Raw genomic sequence first — 13,681 nt, 5'->3', positions numbered from 1 at the left:
TACATCGCAGAAAAAATGGCTAGACAAATGGTAGAGTACCATGAAGACGGATATACATTCACCGTTCTACAGTTCATCCCCTAGCATTGATGATTATCAATCGGGATAATCAGAAAGATATCGCTTTAGGTGCAACTGCCGGCCATTCGGTGACTCGGTGTTTGAAGGTATCCACATCCACTTTCAATCCATTGAGCAGCTAGAAATCAACACCACCTTAGGAGACACCCCGGCAGTCGTTGCCCAAAAGATTTCCAGCAAAGTGAACAAAGATGGACAGGATTTATAAGCAGATTGAACCGATGATCCTCCCAAGCATTATGATTTGCTCATCCACTAAACCTAGATGTTTCGGACATCCGCACCGTTAAAGATGGCCCGCATCGGATAGTTATCAATGTGCCGTCATAGCAGGTGGTCCCTTACGTCAAGAACTGGAGGTCGAGAGCTTGGGTTAAAATAACTTCTTGGGCCTCCCTGGTCAGTACATTTCTAGCTAACAGCTTGATTTCGATCGCGACACTTGACCAGCCCAAGACTCGACACCTTACATACGAAAAATGGCTCCATCAACTATGAAGCAGTGGGTTGTTGTGGATAAGGAGAACGGTTTCGATAGTCTTAATTTCAAGGAAGCTCCTGTGCCCAAGTGTGGTGAAAATGAGGTCCTCGTCAAGCTACACGCTGCGTCGCTCAACTATCGTGACCTGATCATCCCCAAGGTGCGTCATTTCATCTACACAAGAGATACAATGACCAAATCAATCTTTTGTCGCTGACACTTATGGTTCTGTCAGGGGATGTACCCCTTCCCTCTCGATATCCCCGTCGTCCCCGGTTCCGATGGTGCCGGCGAGGTCGTCGAGGTCGGATCGAAAGTGACCCAGTTCAAGAAAGGCGACAAGGTGGTGACCTTGTTCAATCAATTCCACCAGTACGGTCCTGTCGATACGCGGAGCACCAAATCCGGTCTCGGTGGTGTTATTGATGGTACTCTGCGCCAATACGGTGTTTTCAACGAAAATGGCCTGGTCAGGGCTCCCAGGAATCTGAACTTCCTCGAGTCGAGTACCCTTACCTGCGCTGCTCTCACCAGCTGGAATGCTCTGTATGGCATGAACGCTCTTAAGCCGGGTGAGTTTGTTCTGGTACAAGGAACGGGCGGTGTTAGCATGTTTGCCCTGCAGGTACGTCTTTCAAGCTGATGTTGGCCGCATACTTGAGCAAGGAACATGCGACAAGCTGACAATATTTCTGGAATAGTTCGCTAAAGCAGCTGGAGCTACTGTTATTGCTACGACCTCATCTGATGCGAAGACCAAGAAGCTCAAGGATCTTGGAGCGGACCATATCATCAACTACAAGACGAACCCCAACTGGGGCGAAATTGCTCGCTCTTTGACTCCTGACAAAGTCGGTGTCGATCACATTATCGAAGTGGGAGGCGCTGGAACTCTTAGTCAGAGCTTGAAGTGCATCAAGTTGGAGGGCATAATCAGCATCATTGGTTTCCTAGGAGGTGTCGATCCCAAGGGTCAGCCTGGCATGCTTGAAGCACTCAACCACATCTGCACCGTTCGGGGCGTATATGTCGGAAGCAAGGCTTTGATGAACGATATGATCAAGGCCATTGAGGTGAACAACATCCACCCGGTCGTCGACGAGAAGGTTTTCCGTCTTGACCAGACCAAGGAAGCCTATGAATACATGGTGAGTCTTCTTTCCCTTCAAGTTTATTGAGAATGGGGTGCTAACGGCAAGCAATAGTGGGCTCAAAAGCATCTCGGAAAGCTGGCAATTGAGATTGATTTTTAAACGCGAGCGTATCAGACTATGTGAAGGCTATTAAATGATGAATACGACAACTTTGAATGGATTGTCAGGTGCATATATATTACCGTAGCCATTGCACTATCTATACAGTGACGTGATTAATGCCAATCGACGTATGATGCTATCTAAGCCATCTCCATCATCCCTGGGTAGCCTTTTCAACGTTCTAATTCCCTTATATATTCTTTATCGACACTAGGCGAAGATATATTAGCTTTCTTGTACTGTCTAGTGAGGTACATTTGCAGATAGATAACTTCTCCCGAACACCAACCATGAGAGGCTGGAGGGGCGTCACTCTGCAGTCTGCATCTTCCCCTCACCTTGCCCGCAACACGCCACCGCCTCACAACAGCTCATCATGCATCATAACGCCATGATCGTCCAGCATGCCCTTGCACTTGTCGTGAAAATGGGTCCTCTTCACACTACTCCGTACTACTGCAAAAGTAGTAATGTTTCTCCACCATCCACTTCTTAGCCCCATACCGGACTTTATATTCTCTCGTCTCCCGGTTTACTTTTGAGATGCAGGTCAGCACAAGGAATACATCGACTCGGCCCATCATCGGCCCGGGTCGCCATCAGATGCCATCACAGCTTCACTTCTACCGTCCCGCGCAAATGAGTCTGTTTGCGCGCGTGACGTGCTACCCGCCTCTGGGGCAGGTCACTGGTATACCAAGGGTACAAAAGGCCTTGCAGTCGGAAAGGGACGATACGGTGAGCTTTCTACCATTGATTTGTGTCCATCTCATACTTGGAGGAGAGCTGCCTCTCTTAATCCGTTCTACTACAACCAATCAAATAAGCTAATGAACAATAGCTTCGCTTTACCGTGGTAATTGAGTCAAGCAGCTTATTCCCAGAGCAGCCTTGGGAGGCCCAGATTTGGCATAATCTCTCCAGCTCCGAATGGACGGCACTCCCGCTGAAGAAATGTGAGCCCATTGTAGCCCCTCTGATGAACGGGGACGAGGAAGATTACAAGTACCGTCGCTATGTCTTCTCCGAGGAAATCGCTCTCCCTGATACCGGGGGCTATGCGCAGTTCACCGTTCGGTTTCGAGCCACTCCAGAGGCAGAATGGCAATGGGTGAACCAACAACGGCATATCAATGACGGGGAGCTGGTATTTGCGGCACGAAATTCTCGGTTTGATACGGGTGTCTCTTCATCTGTTGCTACAGATCCCGCTCGGGCACCGTCGTTTAGTCCTTCTGCGATGACATATGGAAATGCATCTACAACGTCAGATAGAGAGGGGTTTGGCAAGTACTTTGATAATCTGTCGACTGAGATCGATGTCGAATCGCGTACGAGTGAGGCTCCTGCTTCTCTTCTGTGGAGCCTTTCGGGATCTGTAGAAGCAGCCAAAGAGGGTCAGTCAGGCCTCAAGCGAGTCGCTCTGGGCCAACCATCCTCAATCGCCCGTTATTTCGCCCTAGTAAGGGTATGGATTCCATGGCTTGGGCCTAGACATGGAAAGAAGAATTTCAGCTTGACAGAGGATGCCGTATTATGTTCCTTCCTGCGGACTGACGGTTCCCATCTGGTTCTTCTGGCGGTCTCAGGGATCAGTGATGTCCTGACTGTGCTTGCCTCGAACGAGAAAGGGGAAGTCGTGATTAAGGCTAAGAGTGATCACACTGAAGCAAGCAAGTTCCAGGTTCTTGCTTCTACCGCCGATGATTTCGAAGTAGCAATGAGCGCTGTCATATACGAAGCTCGGAAAATGGTCAGGCCGTACGCTACGGAGGTATTGTCTGATCGATCACCGACCCCGGTCTCGCCTGTCGACAATGATATTGTGGTGGTGGAAAAGGACCCTCAGGCGCAATGGATGTCGGAATGGTATGACGGCCTAAGCTACTGTACTTGGAACGGGCTGGGGCAGAACCTGACCGAAGAAAAGATTATTTTCGCTCTTGACTCCTTGAAGGAGCAGGGAATTAAAATTCAAAATCTGATTATAGATGACAATTGGCAGGCTCTCGACAACGAAGGCCAGTCACAGTTCAAGAGGGCGTGGACGCGGTTTGAGGCAGATCCCAAAGCGTTCCCGCAGGGATTTAAGCAGGGCATAGAGACCATCCGCCAGAAGCATCGGAATATCCAGCATATCGCGGTCTGGCATGCCCTCTTTGGATACTGGGGTGGAATTTCGCCCAACGGGGATCTTGCCCGAGCGTACAAGACCAAAGAGGTGCAGATTACGGATCCGGCCACAGGAGGGCCCGGTGCGCACGCCTTTGAGAAGGGGTCATTGCTGGCCATTGACCCTGAAGATATTCAGCGCTTTTATGATGATTTCTACAGCTTTTTAACATCTGTTGGTGTTGATTCGGTCAAAACAGACGCCCAGTTCTTCCTTGATCTGCTGAAAGACCCGGCGGACCGCAGACGGTTTATGAACGCTTACCAGGACGCATGGTCCATATCCTCCCTAAGTCACTTCAGTACAAGGGCAATCTCGTGCATGTCCATGATCCCCCAAGCCATCTTTCACTCCCAGCTCCCAACGAACAAGCCTCAGATCGCTTTGCGCAACTCGGATGACTTCTTCCCGGAGATCCCAGCATCTCACACATGGCATGTATTTTGCAACGCACACAATGCCCTCTTGACACGGTACCTCAACGTCCTGCCGGACTGGGACATGTTCCAGACGTGCCATCCCTATGCTTCGTTCCATGCAGCTGCGCGATGCCTCTCAGGTGGCCCGATATACATCACCGACGAGCCCGGTAAACATGGCCTACCGGTCATTAACCAGATGACCGCGCCCACTATCCATGGATCAACAGTCATCCTCAGACCTAGCATCGTGGGACGCACGCTAGACATGTACCACGATTACAATGAAGGCAACATCCTCCGCATCGGCACGTACACCGGTTGGGCCGAGACAGGCAGCGGCATTCTGGGACTCTTCAACATCCACGCCGCGGGATCATCTTGCATCGTACCCTTGCGCGATTTTCCTGGCATCCATGGAGGCTCAGATGGCCAGTACATTATCCGTGCACACACAAGCGGCAAAATCACCGAGCCGATGCATCCATCCGACGACAAGGCCCTCGTATCCATTGTACTTGAGCAGAAAGAATGGGAGATTCTCACGGCCTACCCGACCAAATCATTCACCCTCAGGGGAAGTAGAGGCTGCAACGCGGACGGCTCCAGGCTCACCCACGTCGCTATCTTGGGTTTGCTGGGTAAGATGACCGGCGCAGCCGCCGTGGCGAGCAGTGATATCATCATGGCGGAGAACGGTCGCTTGCGTTTCGACGTCAGCCTCAAAGGTCTGGGGACTCTGGGTATTTATTTTTCTGACTTACAGGATTGGAGTATTGCCCGAAATTTCATGGTGACTATTCGTGGCCGGGCTGTGCCAAGAAAGACGGTTTGGAAGGAAGGAGGTGCTCATGCTAAGGTTCTAGCGGTCGATGTTCAAGCGGCTTGGAAGGCAATGGGATTGGATAGTGGATGGAGCAATGAGGTCCTTGTGCAGGTCTTTGTTGGATGATCGTTTCATGTAGTCCGGATAGGTTTCGATCAGCAGCAATGAAATGCTTTGTCCCAGAGTCCACTCAACTGTAGGTCGACGGGCCCAGGGAAATCACTACTCGACAACGGCCCTCCACCCCCGTCTCGGCACAAAATCTCTTACACCTTCATCCTCCAACACATCCTTCCCCAGCCTCCCTGTGACCACACTCCTTTCAACCTCAGGCCCGCGAACATAGAACGGCTCGAACCCTAGTTCCTGCCCAGTCCGCACATTGCGCTTGCGCACCCACCTCTTCTTCCCTGACCCAGATTTAGCTTTAGCATGCTCAGGGACAAATCCGGAGTTGACCCGGTCCAACGTGGCAAACCATCGTCGCTGGTGGATCGAGCCGATCGTGTTTGTGGAACCGGGGTACGCATTGTTCACCCGAATTTGATGGTCTATGGCGCTTTCGGATTCGGAATGGGAGGCCATGGTGGCTGTGTCTATGTCTGCTCCTGTGTCTGCAGATTGATCGTGAGATTCCCCGTCTGAAACTTCATTGTCTGAGGAGGTGCTGGGCTCCGGACGGGTTGTTGATGAACGAATAGTCCTTCTACGTCTTTTGCGGGGAATCCGTGAAGACGGCTTTGCAAAGTCAAAATTCTTGTCTACCCGGAGGATGATGGTATAGTTCTCCGGAAGACGGGTTCCATGGAGTCGGAGGCGGATTTTGTTCTGCACGCGATCAGTTATCGTCAGGGCTGAGGGGAACATGCCACGTACGTTGCGAAATGCCTCGCGGAGTTTCTCACTCTCAGTCTTCTTATAAACAGGAGAATGAAGTGATGTGTCAGAGAGTTCTGACCGGGAATCGTCTGTTTCGGCCATTTCTGGCTCGGACTGGGAAGGAAGAATTTCGTATTCCCCTGTGTCCCAAATGATCATGCTACCTGTACTTGCGGATGCTGTTTCAATCAGGTGGTTCTGTCGGTCCAAAGGCTGTCAGAGTAATGTAAAGGGAACAATTCTCACTAAATGCGATGAGCCATGGGACAACATACCCAAAAACAATGCACCCGCGTCTCAGTCGCATTCCGGTTCAACCGGCGACTGTTGGGATCACCGGGTAATCCGTACATGATCGACCAGCTGACAGAGCTTGTCTCCGAAAACTGCAGCCGCAGGTCATAGTGCGGTCCTGCGACGGGGTGATCATGTTGATGAATCACAAAGTGTCGGCCGTTTGGATGCAGGTTTCGTTCGTACAGGTCCACCCAGTCTCGGATCGACAGCCGAGGCACTTGGGGTGATACCGGACGAGCACACCTCGCAAGTCTGGAGGAGAAGATCTTAAGGTGGTCTGTCACCTGTATTGTGCCAGCTTCGATGGCTGCAAGGCTTGGTTCAGAACTGGGGGGTTTTGGATCTGCGCCATTTGTTTGTTTCGCGGAGGATGATGAAGGTGCAGACTGATCGTCCGAGGCTTTCTTGACCCGACTCCTTCTTCTAGGTGGTGAGACAGGCGCATCTAATGTTGATAGTAAACATGGTTTTCTATCCTCGAGAATCTGATCGCTAGTCGAACAGGACTGTGGTTGTTTGTGTTCCCCGTTCAGACTGCGCTTCATGATGCTGTCAGATATGAAGTAGAGCAGAAGAGCTCGTGCGTCTTTGGAGATTCATCACATCAACATTTGGAAAATTTATCCCAGGGTCACAGATTCTTCAAGTGCTCTGTCGAAATCTACGCTTGTCAATGATCATGAGTGGAAAAGAGATGACAACGTCAGGGCCAGATGATGATCATCAGTGTTATGCATTGCTTAGTCAGCGTTTATGTCTTCATTCATCATTGTATTTCACTTCTCCATGCTTTCACAAGATCTGGCAAACACCAATGTCAAGCAAATATGTCTATGGTACTTCAAGCTGACAGTGTACTAATTATTCATCCTTTTTCTACTAGTAGGTGACCAGCCATGGTGGGCAGTGGTTAGACCGTTAGAGCTACATCGCATTGAAAGCTTGAGATCGCGGGTACAACATGCCTGACAAAACGGAGATACTGAAGAGATGGCTGACTGGCCTCTCCTTTCATCCTTCCGTCTCGGGCCCTTAATACACCAATCGCTGGTCGAAAATATGACAGAAAGTGTTTGGAGTCTACACGGACTGACACTTTATTACAAGGCAAGCCATGGACTCCACGTTACAGACTTCATCGGGTCTTTCACATTGAGAAAGTTCTTAAGCATCACGGGATACTGTTGTAAACTAATGCCATCAGTGAGCATTCTTTCGATAACTTGCATATCTTGTCGAGATCACCCATTTCGCTTGCTGAAGGGTTGTAGCCATTGCCATAACAGCATGGACAATGTCTCCCCTGACGCAGTCCATCGTGCTGCTAACTTATCATTAGAGAGTAGTTTAGATTCTTTTTCCTTTCTTTCGAGTCAATGTAATATGAATACACCCTGTTTCACATATGCGGCAGTGTTTGCAGAGGATTAGGTTATAGTTGGTAAGTGATTAGTTTTGCGGCTGTCATATGCGCCTCTCCTGCAGGTCTTATGCGCCACTATTGATCCATTATGAGAGCCAACGAATATTCTTCCTGCACAGACAACTTGCATCAGGACTCCTCTGCTCTTTGTCTTATCAATCTTTCTCCCAGGCACAGGGTTCCTAGCCAGAAGCTCGGTGAAGATGTCGATCATTCCGATGAAAACAAGCCATTCCAATAAAGTTCGGTTCGGGGACCAAACCTTCCTGTGGAAGTCCCGAGATACCTTCACAGTCATAAAATGCGTTCAGACTGAGCTTATAACAAGCTTCTTTCTAGAGAATCTGCCTCTTGTATTCTCGGGAACTCATCGACTATTTAAACCTAAAACTCTTTGGTCCGCGAAGGAGATAGAGGTCAGAATGCTACCCCTTGATGATCATTGTTCATTATGCTTCAGTTCGGGGACCAGCGGATGGTGGAGAGCTCTCTCCAACCTTCATCCATGGATTGGAAACTGAATAAGCTGCTCGGGGACCATTGAGAACATCATTGACGGGGAAGCACACAATCGCCGAACAAATCCCAGAGAAAGTCGGAAGATGACTGGGGCGCATCGACGGCTTTGTGAATTTATTCTTCTTTATGGTGAACCCCTTGACATCTTACCAGCGTCTATGACGGTGACCCCGAGGATTCACCCTTTGAATTCGTGGTATGGGAGGAATAACCTCATTTCAATTGGTTTCTAGAGAGTGATTCAACCTGGCAAGCGGTCGCAATGTTCACCCCCATCCACACCTCCCTTGGAGCTTTGCTGCTTTTCCAGAGTTCCTCAGGCCTCCTTCTACATAATGGAGCTGTCTTTGGCATTTCGTCCTTATTGTCCGGATCCGTTTTCAATCCCAGCTGCGATAATGTCCCTATAATCGCAGGATTAGTCTCCAGCGTGGCACCGACCTATTTGTTCGCGCCATCCTTGATACCAACATATCCACCTGCGCCGAACTCGTGGGCTGCCGTGGCGTCCACGCTCGGCATAGGGTTCCTACTGGGCTGGGGAACCAAGGTAAATGGCTACCGCGACCGCTTGGCTGAGATTCGTTGCTGACGGAGGACCTTGAACTAGAATGGCCGCGGCTGCACATCAGGCCACATGCTCTGCGGTCTTTCGCGCCTGTCACCTCGCTCACTCATCGCAACAGCCATTTTCTTCACCACCGCCCTGCTGACCGCGAATTTCGTCAATGGAGGCCAGAACATTCCGCCCTGCCCGTCCGGTATCCCTTGTTATACCCCCGTGTACCCGTCGGTCGAGGAGCTTGCGTTCATGGTCACCACTACCGCTCTGACCCTCGTGACCAACTTCGTAGTCGTTCCGCGGGTGCTGGACCGGTCGAAGAAGTCGAGGACGATCTTTTCGTACCTGGCCGGGCTGCAGTTCGGTCTGGGACTGTTCATATCCGGAATGGCTGATCCGGCGAAAGTCCTCCGCTTTTTCGCCGTGCTTACCGATCCGTCTCGGTGGGATCCTTCGCTTGCGCTCATCATTTTGTTCGGAATCGGCCCGTCGCTTGCGACTTACTTATCCTTGAAGCCTGGACAGAAAAAGGGAGAGGAACAGGAGGGAGCGGAGTCCGCTAAACCTACCCTGGCGGATAACTGGAGACTGCCTACATTGACTGTGGCGGATATTGACTGGCGGTTTGTGACTGGAGCGGCAGCATTTGGTGTTGCCTGGGGCTTACGGGGGGTATGTCCGGGCCCTGCAATTCTGCGTACGGTGCTCCAACCGACGTGGGGCCTTGCGGCGATGACAGGATATACGTTAGGCAATCTTTTTTAAAAGTAAGATAGAATGGAAGATATCCCTTCAAGCAGGCCAGCTGCGACTTGATAGATTGAGGTATAGCATATCACCCAAAGCTCCTTAGTTACAGGATGGACTGTTGACATATGTATAACTTGCCGTCCTTAAAAGCTAGGCAGACCAATTGAACGTCAGCGCAGCTCAATTCAATCGCAATCCATGGACAGTACATTGTGTAACATAGATTGTGATACAACAAGGTCATAATGGCCTGGCTTACAATTCAGTTTTCCTCTCCGGATGAGAACGCTTCTTCTTGGGTTGCGCCTCACTGCCGGGCATGAAGCCCTCCAGCTCCATCCACTCGGCTGCAAATGCGCTAAAGAGCATGCTCCAGTCTTCCACCGTGTCCAGATCCAGATGTTCACCGTCGTCATCCATCGAGTGCCAGACCTTGGGAAACCCCGTCATCGGCGAAGAATCGATCACGTGTAGGATTTCCACGCCGCGCGCAAGAAACGGGATATGGTCATCTTGTATGCCCCAGGAGGTGGTCAGCTGATGCTCGTTCTTCGCGCCGTCAGCGAACCACTGCCGTTCGGAAGCGTCCCCTGAGAAAGACTTGAATTGCTTCAGATCGCGGAACCGCTTCTCGAGCGTGACCAGTTTCTTGTAGGCCCAGTGCGTCGTTGCGAAGTAAGACTGGATGTAGGGGTTCTTGCTACCCAGTAGATCGAGCAGCACAAATAGCGAGATGGATGAGAGGGGAGTCTTGTAGACCGACACGGCCGGGTGGACTTGTGAATCCCAGTGTTCGGCGAGAGAGCGCGCCCCATATAGTGAATCGGTCGCCGTCCAGAGATGGAATGCCTCCTCGCCGTCCAGGAAGAGCACCTGTATACCCTTTTGGCCTTCCAGGGTTGCGTCTGTTCGGCCCTGCGCCTGCATAGCCTCCCACTTCTTCGACAGGGCCGCATCGATGCTGCGCATCGCGTGCATGATTATCGCGCATGGGGCCGCGCTATCGATGGCCCCGATAAAACCCTCCGGTGTGATCTTGCTGTCGTAGTGTGCGACGAACGTCACTCTGCCCACGTCGCCCACTGAGGCCCAGGGAGGATCGCGCGACGCGATGAAGTTGACAAATGGAACCTCCTTGCCATGGGAGACGGGCGTTTTCGACGTAGAATTCTGGAACTCGATCTTCCAGTTTGGCAGAGATGTACGGAAGAAATCCACAAAGTGATTGAGCACCGCTGCGGAGCCGGGGGTGCCAGGGACACGGGGCCGCAGGATGGGGGCCAGTAATGCTCCGGTGTGGATATCGAAGTCGGTATTTGGTCGTGGCAAAGCTTTCAAAGTCTCATCTGAAAGCGACTCGTACGCTCCTGCAGGGAGTAGCAGCAATGGCAGGGTGACGCATATCGCAAGTAGCCAGCGAACAAGGCCAGCGTAAGCCGAAAGCATGGCGACTTTTGGATGATGCTAGTAGGCTTTCATGGCAAGTGATCATCGACCTTGGATTGTTTCCGATATACTTGGGACTTACTGACTTCAGGAAGCCCGGATACTCTCACAAATCTGACATTGGGCACCAGAAGACATCTAATCGAGGGAATTGTAGACGGTCGAGACAAAGCAAGGAGGACAATCAATCTGCGCCAAGAAGGCCTGAATAAGTCGGCTGGCGGGTAAATTAGATAACGCCCACTGCGGAGATCAGCCGCGCAGTCATTCCGTCATTCCCTCGAATTCTCCGTTAATCATTGAAATTGTCGGTCGGTCGAGACTGTGTCCTACCATTCTTTATTCGGGGTAAAACGATTGACGACATAAGTCAGTGTATCTTATGATGAGAATCCAATGCTTTCTCCACCCACAATTGCGCGCAGCGCTTCCCCGATCCGTGCAGAGAGATCTCAGTAGCAGATTATTTGCTCGGTTCAAGACGACTCAGAACGCATTCAAAGGAAATGGGTCACCTGCTGTGAAACCGAAAGAGAACAATGGCAGCCTGACTGGCTCCAGTGCTTCTACGAACTCCCCGACGACACACGCGAAGACCACCATCAGACGAGGTAGCGGGATACCCTGGACCATGCTCTGCCGATGTTCTGGACATGATACTAAAAGCAAGCTTATAGGACCTCCAGAACGGATATTGATCTATCATGGGGGGACGGGAAAGGTCATATTCCTGGGCATGTTGCGTATCACGACGATATTTCTCTTTGGAGTCTCTTGCCTTGTCGTGGCTCCAGCCTTTTTCTCTGACGACTACCCATGGTATATAGCACCGGCTGGTAAGTTGTGGGAATCCTCGAGCAGAAAATGTTGTGGCTGACTTCAACAGTGGTCGCCGGTGGCGCGTTACCGATGCTCTTCGTTGCCTACACTTCTGCCCCGTTCGTGAACTTTGTACACCTCGCGCTTCCCGTCTTTGCTCGTCGTTCGCGGGAGCAGACTCTACAGTATGCGAAGAACTTACCTCCAACAGCCACGTTATATGTCAATACTATGAAGTTCACGACAATCCCGCGGCAGACTGAGGTGCGATTGGGAGACCTGGTTCGTGACAAGGCCTTGCTACGGCCAGTGAGCTTCCGAAATCAAAACCCAGCTCCTCTACCTTGGTGGGCAGGTAGGACATTGAGGCAATTCTACACGGCAGAAAAGAGTCAACCAGGGAAAGAGTCCTCCACATTTTATCCTGAACTGTGGGAGCATGTATACAGGCAGATTCCAAACTCACCACGACCGAGGCGAAGTTAGAAGGTTGAAAATTGAAAAGAAAGCAACACATACAAGCAAATTACCTAGCATATTCCCTGTAATTTAGGAGATTTCCTTGTCACACTTCTGAAACCCTCAGAAGACAAATGTCGGTCATTAGAGTGGGACCTGGAGGCTTGATTCTGCTCTCACTTCAACATTATTCACACAACGACACAACCAATTCTCACCCTCGCCTCACATTACTCTTTATCTGGCTTGTGTTGCGTCTGACTCTGTGTTTCTCCTTCATCATACTGTTCTAACTCACTCACAGACCCTCTCACTAGTACTATATCTGCTCCTCCTTCTCCTCCTCTCTCTCGCTTCTCCTCCTACATCTTCCTTTATCATCGCGCGCTTCCTATTTCTCCTCCAGCCTCCATACTTCTTTCTCACACTACAGGACAACTCTCTACTTCCTCGACCGTTTACCTCTCCAACAACAACCATGGCCTCCCCAGCAAAAGCCAAACCCGAGGGCATTTTGGGACTCTCTGCCAGCGAAGCCAAGATCCTCATCCTAGGATTTCTCTGCATCACAGACCAATACAAGGTAGACATCTGCCCCTGAACTACTAGACAACATGAGCCACATAGCTGACAATCACCTAGATCGACTATGAAAAGCTCGCCAGCAAAGGCGGCTACACAGCTGGCTCTGCAAACGTTATGTTCAACAAGGCCAAACGCAAGCTCGTCGAGCTCAACCCCGACAACAGCGCCGAGAATGGCTCTTCCGCTGCCGGCGAAGCCTCGTCCTCGAAGTCCGCGACGGCCACGCCCAAGAAAGGACAAGCTAAGCGTAAGAAGGCTGCCGCAGGTGCGGAGGATGGCGGTGCCGACGGCGAGGAAGCTGCAACGCCTACCAAGTCCAAGCGGCAGAGAAAGACGCCTGCGAAGAAGGGGGCGGCTGCAAAGGCTGCAGATGACAATGTCGAGAATGGGTATGTTACTTGGCTCATCCGCTTCATCTCTTTCGACGTGAAGTTACCTAACTCATCGTATTCTTAACGGAAACAGTGTCCCTGAAGTCAAATCCGAACCTTCCGAGTCCGACGCCATCATCAAAAATGAACCAATGGAGGAAGGCAATAATGGCTCAGAGCTCACGGTCAAAGCTGAGTTTGACAAGGTTATGAACGGTGCGGACCTCGATGCAGAGCTCGACGCTTTGAACGCTGCCGAAGGGGCCGTGAAGGCTGAGGATCACATTGCCTAGATTCGTGCTCCGATCACTAATGACTGATGGCATGACAACACT

General features: G+C 51.0%; 7 protein-coding genes across 7 annotated transcripts; 5 read left to right on the top strand and 2 right to left on the bottom strand.

Annotated features, from left to right (window-relative positions):
* Positions 1-560: 560 nt before the first annotated feature.
* On the top strand, positions 561-1,767 carry Aud_007533 (zinc-dependent alcohol dehydrogenase family protein; the record flags this gene model as incomplete). Its single annotated transcript, XM_043292423.1, has 4 exons — positions 561-722; positions 798-1,187; positions 1,264-1,710; positions 1,762-1,767. 4 exons carry the CDS (start codon positions 561-563, stop codon positions 1,765-1,767), a joined length of 1,005 nt encoding a protein of 334 aa, XP_043148358.1.
* A 594-nt stretch (positions 1,768-2,361) lies between these two features.
* Aud_007532 (putative raffinose synthase protein Sip1) lies at positions 2,362-5,362 on the top strand (the record flags this gene model as incomplete). Its single annotated transcript, XM_043292422.1, has 2 exons — positions 2,362-2,556; positions 2,660-5,362. 2 exons carry the CDS (start codon positions 2,362-2,364, stop codon positions 5,360-5,362), a joined length of 2,898 nt encoding a protein of 965 aa, XP_043148357.1.
* A 96-nt stretch (positions 5,363-5,458) lies between these two features.
* Positions 5,459-6,957, bottom strand: Aud_007531 (uncharacterized protein; the record flags this gene model as incomplete). Its single annotated transcript, XM_043292421.1, has 3 exons — positions 5,459-6,064; positions 6,113-6,313; positions 6,391-6,957. The coding sequence occupies 3 exons, from the start codon at positions 6,955-6,957 to the stop codon at positions 5,459-5,461; spliced, it is 1,374 nt and encodes a 457-aa protein (XP_043148356.1).
* A 1,659-nt stretch (positions 6,958-8,616) lies between these two features.
* On the top strand, positions 8,617-9,681 carry Aud_007530 (YeeE/YedE family protein; the record flags this gene model as incomplete). Its single annotated transcript, XM_043292420.1, has 2 exons — positions 8,617-8,904; positions 8,965-9,681. 2 exons carry the CDS (start codon positions 8,617-8,619, stop codon positions 9,679-9,681), a joined length of 1,005 nt encoding a protein of 334 aa, XP_043148355.1.
* Positions 9,682-9,921: 240 nt separating this feature from the next.
* Aud_007529 (glutaminyl-peptide cyclotransferase family protein) lies at positions 9,922-11,112 on the bottom strand (the record flags this gene model as incomplete). Its single annotated transcript, XM_043292419.1, has 1 exon — positions 9,922-11,112. The coding sequence occupies one exon, from the start codon at positions 11,110-11,112 to the stop codon at positions 9,922-9,924; it is 1,191 nt and encodes a 396-aa protein (XP_043148354.1).
* Positions 11,113-11,494: 382 nt separating this feature from the next.
* Positions 11,495-12,417, top strand: Aud_007528 (uncharacterized protein; the record flags this gene model as incomplete). Its single annotated transcript, XM_043292418.1, has 3 exons — positions 11,495-11,723; positions 11,799-11,948; positions 11,999-12,417. The coding sequence occupies 3 exons, from the start codon at positions 11,495-11,497 to the stop codon at positions 12,415-12,417; spliced, it is 798 nt and encodes a 265-aa protein (XP_043148353.1).
* A 451-nt stretch (positions 12,418-12,868) lies between these two features.
* On the top strand, positions 12,869-13,639 carry Aud_007527 (putative histone h1.3.; the record flags this gene model as incomplete). The annotated part of the gene is made up of 3 exons (XM_043292417.1): positions 12,869-12,973; positions 13,033-13,364; positions 13,441-13,639. 3 exons carry the CDS (start codon positions 12,869-12,871, stop codon positions 13,637-13,639), a joined length of 636 nt encoding a protein of 211 aa, XP_043148352.1.
* Between the last annotated feature and the right edge of the window lie 42 nt (positions 13,640-13,681).

Source organism: Aspergillus udagawae (assembly GCF_001078395.1).
Source record: "Aspergillus udagawae IFM 46973 DNA, scaffold_5, whole genome shotgun sequence".
NCBI lineage: Eukaryota > Fungi > Ascomycota > Eurotiomycetes > Eurotiales > Aspergillaceae > Aspergillus > Aspergillus udagawae.
Note: the sequence above shows the minus strand (reverse complement) of the source record. Positions and strands in the feature narration are given on the sequence as shown.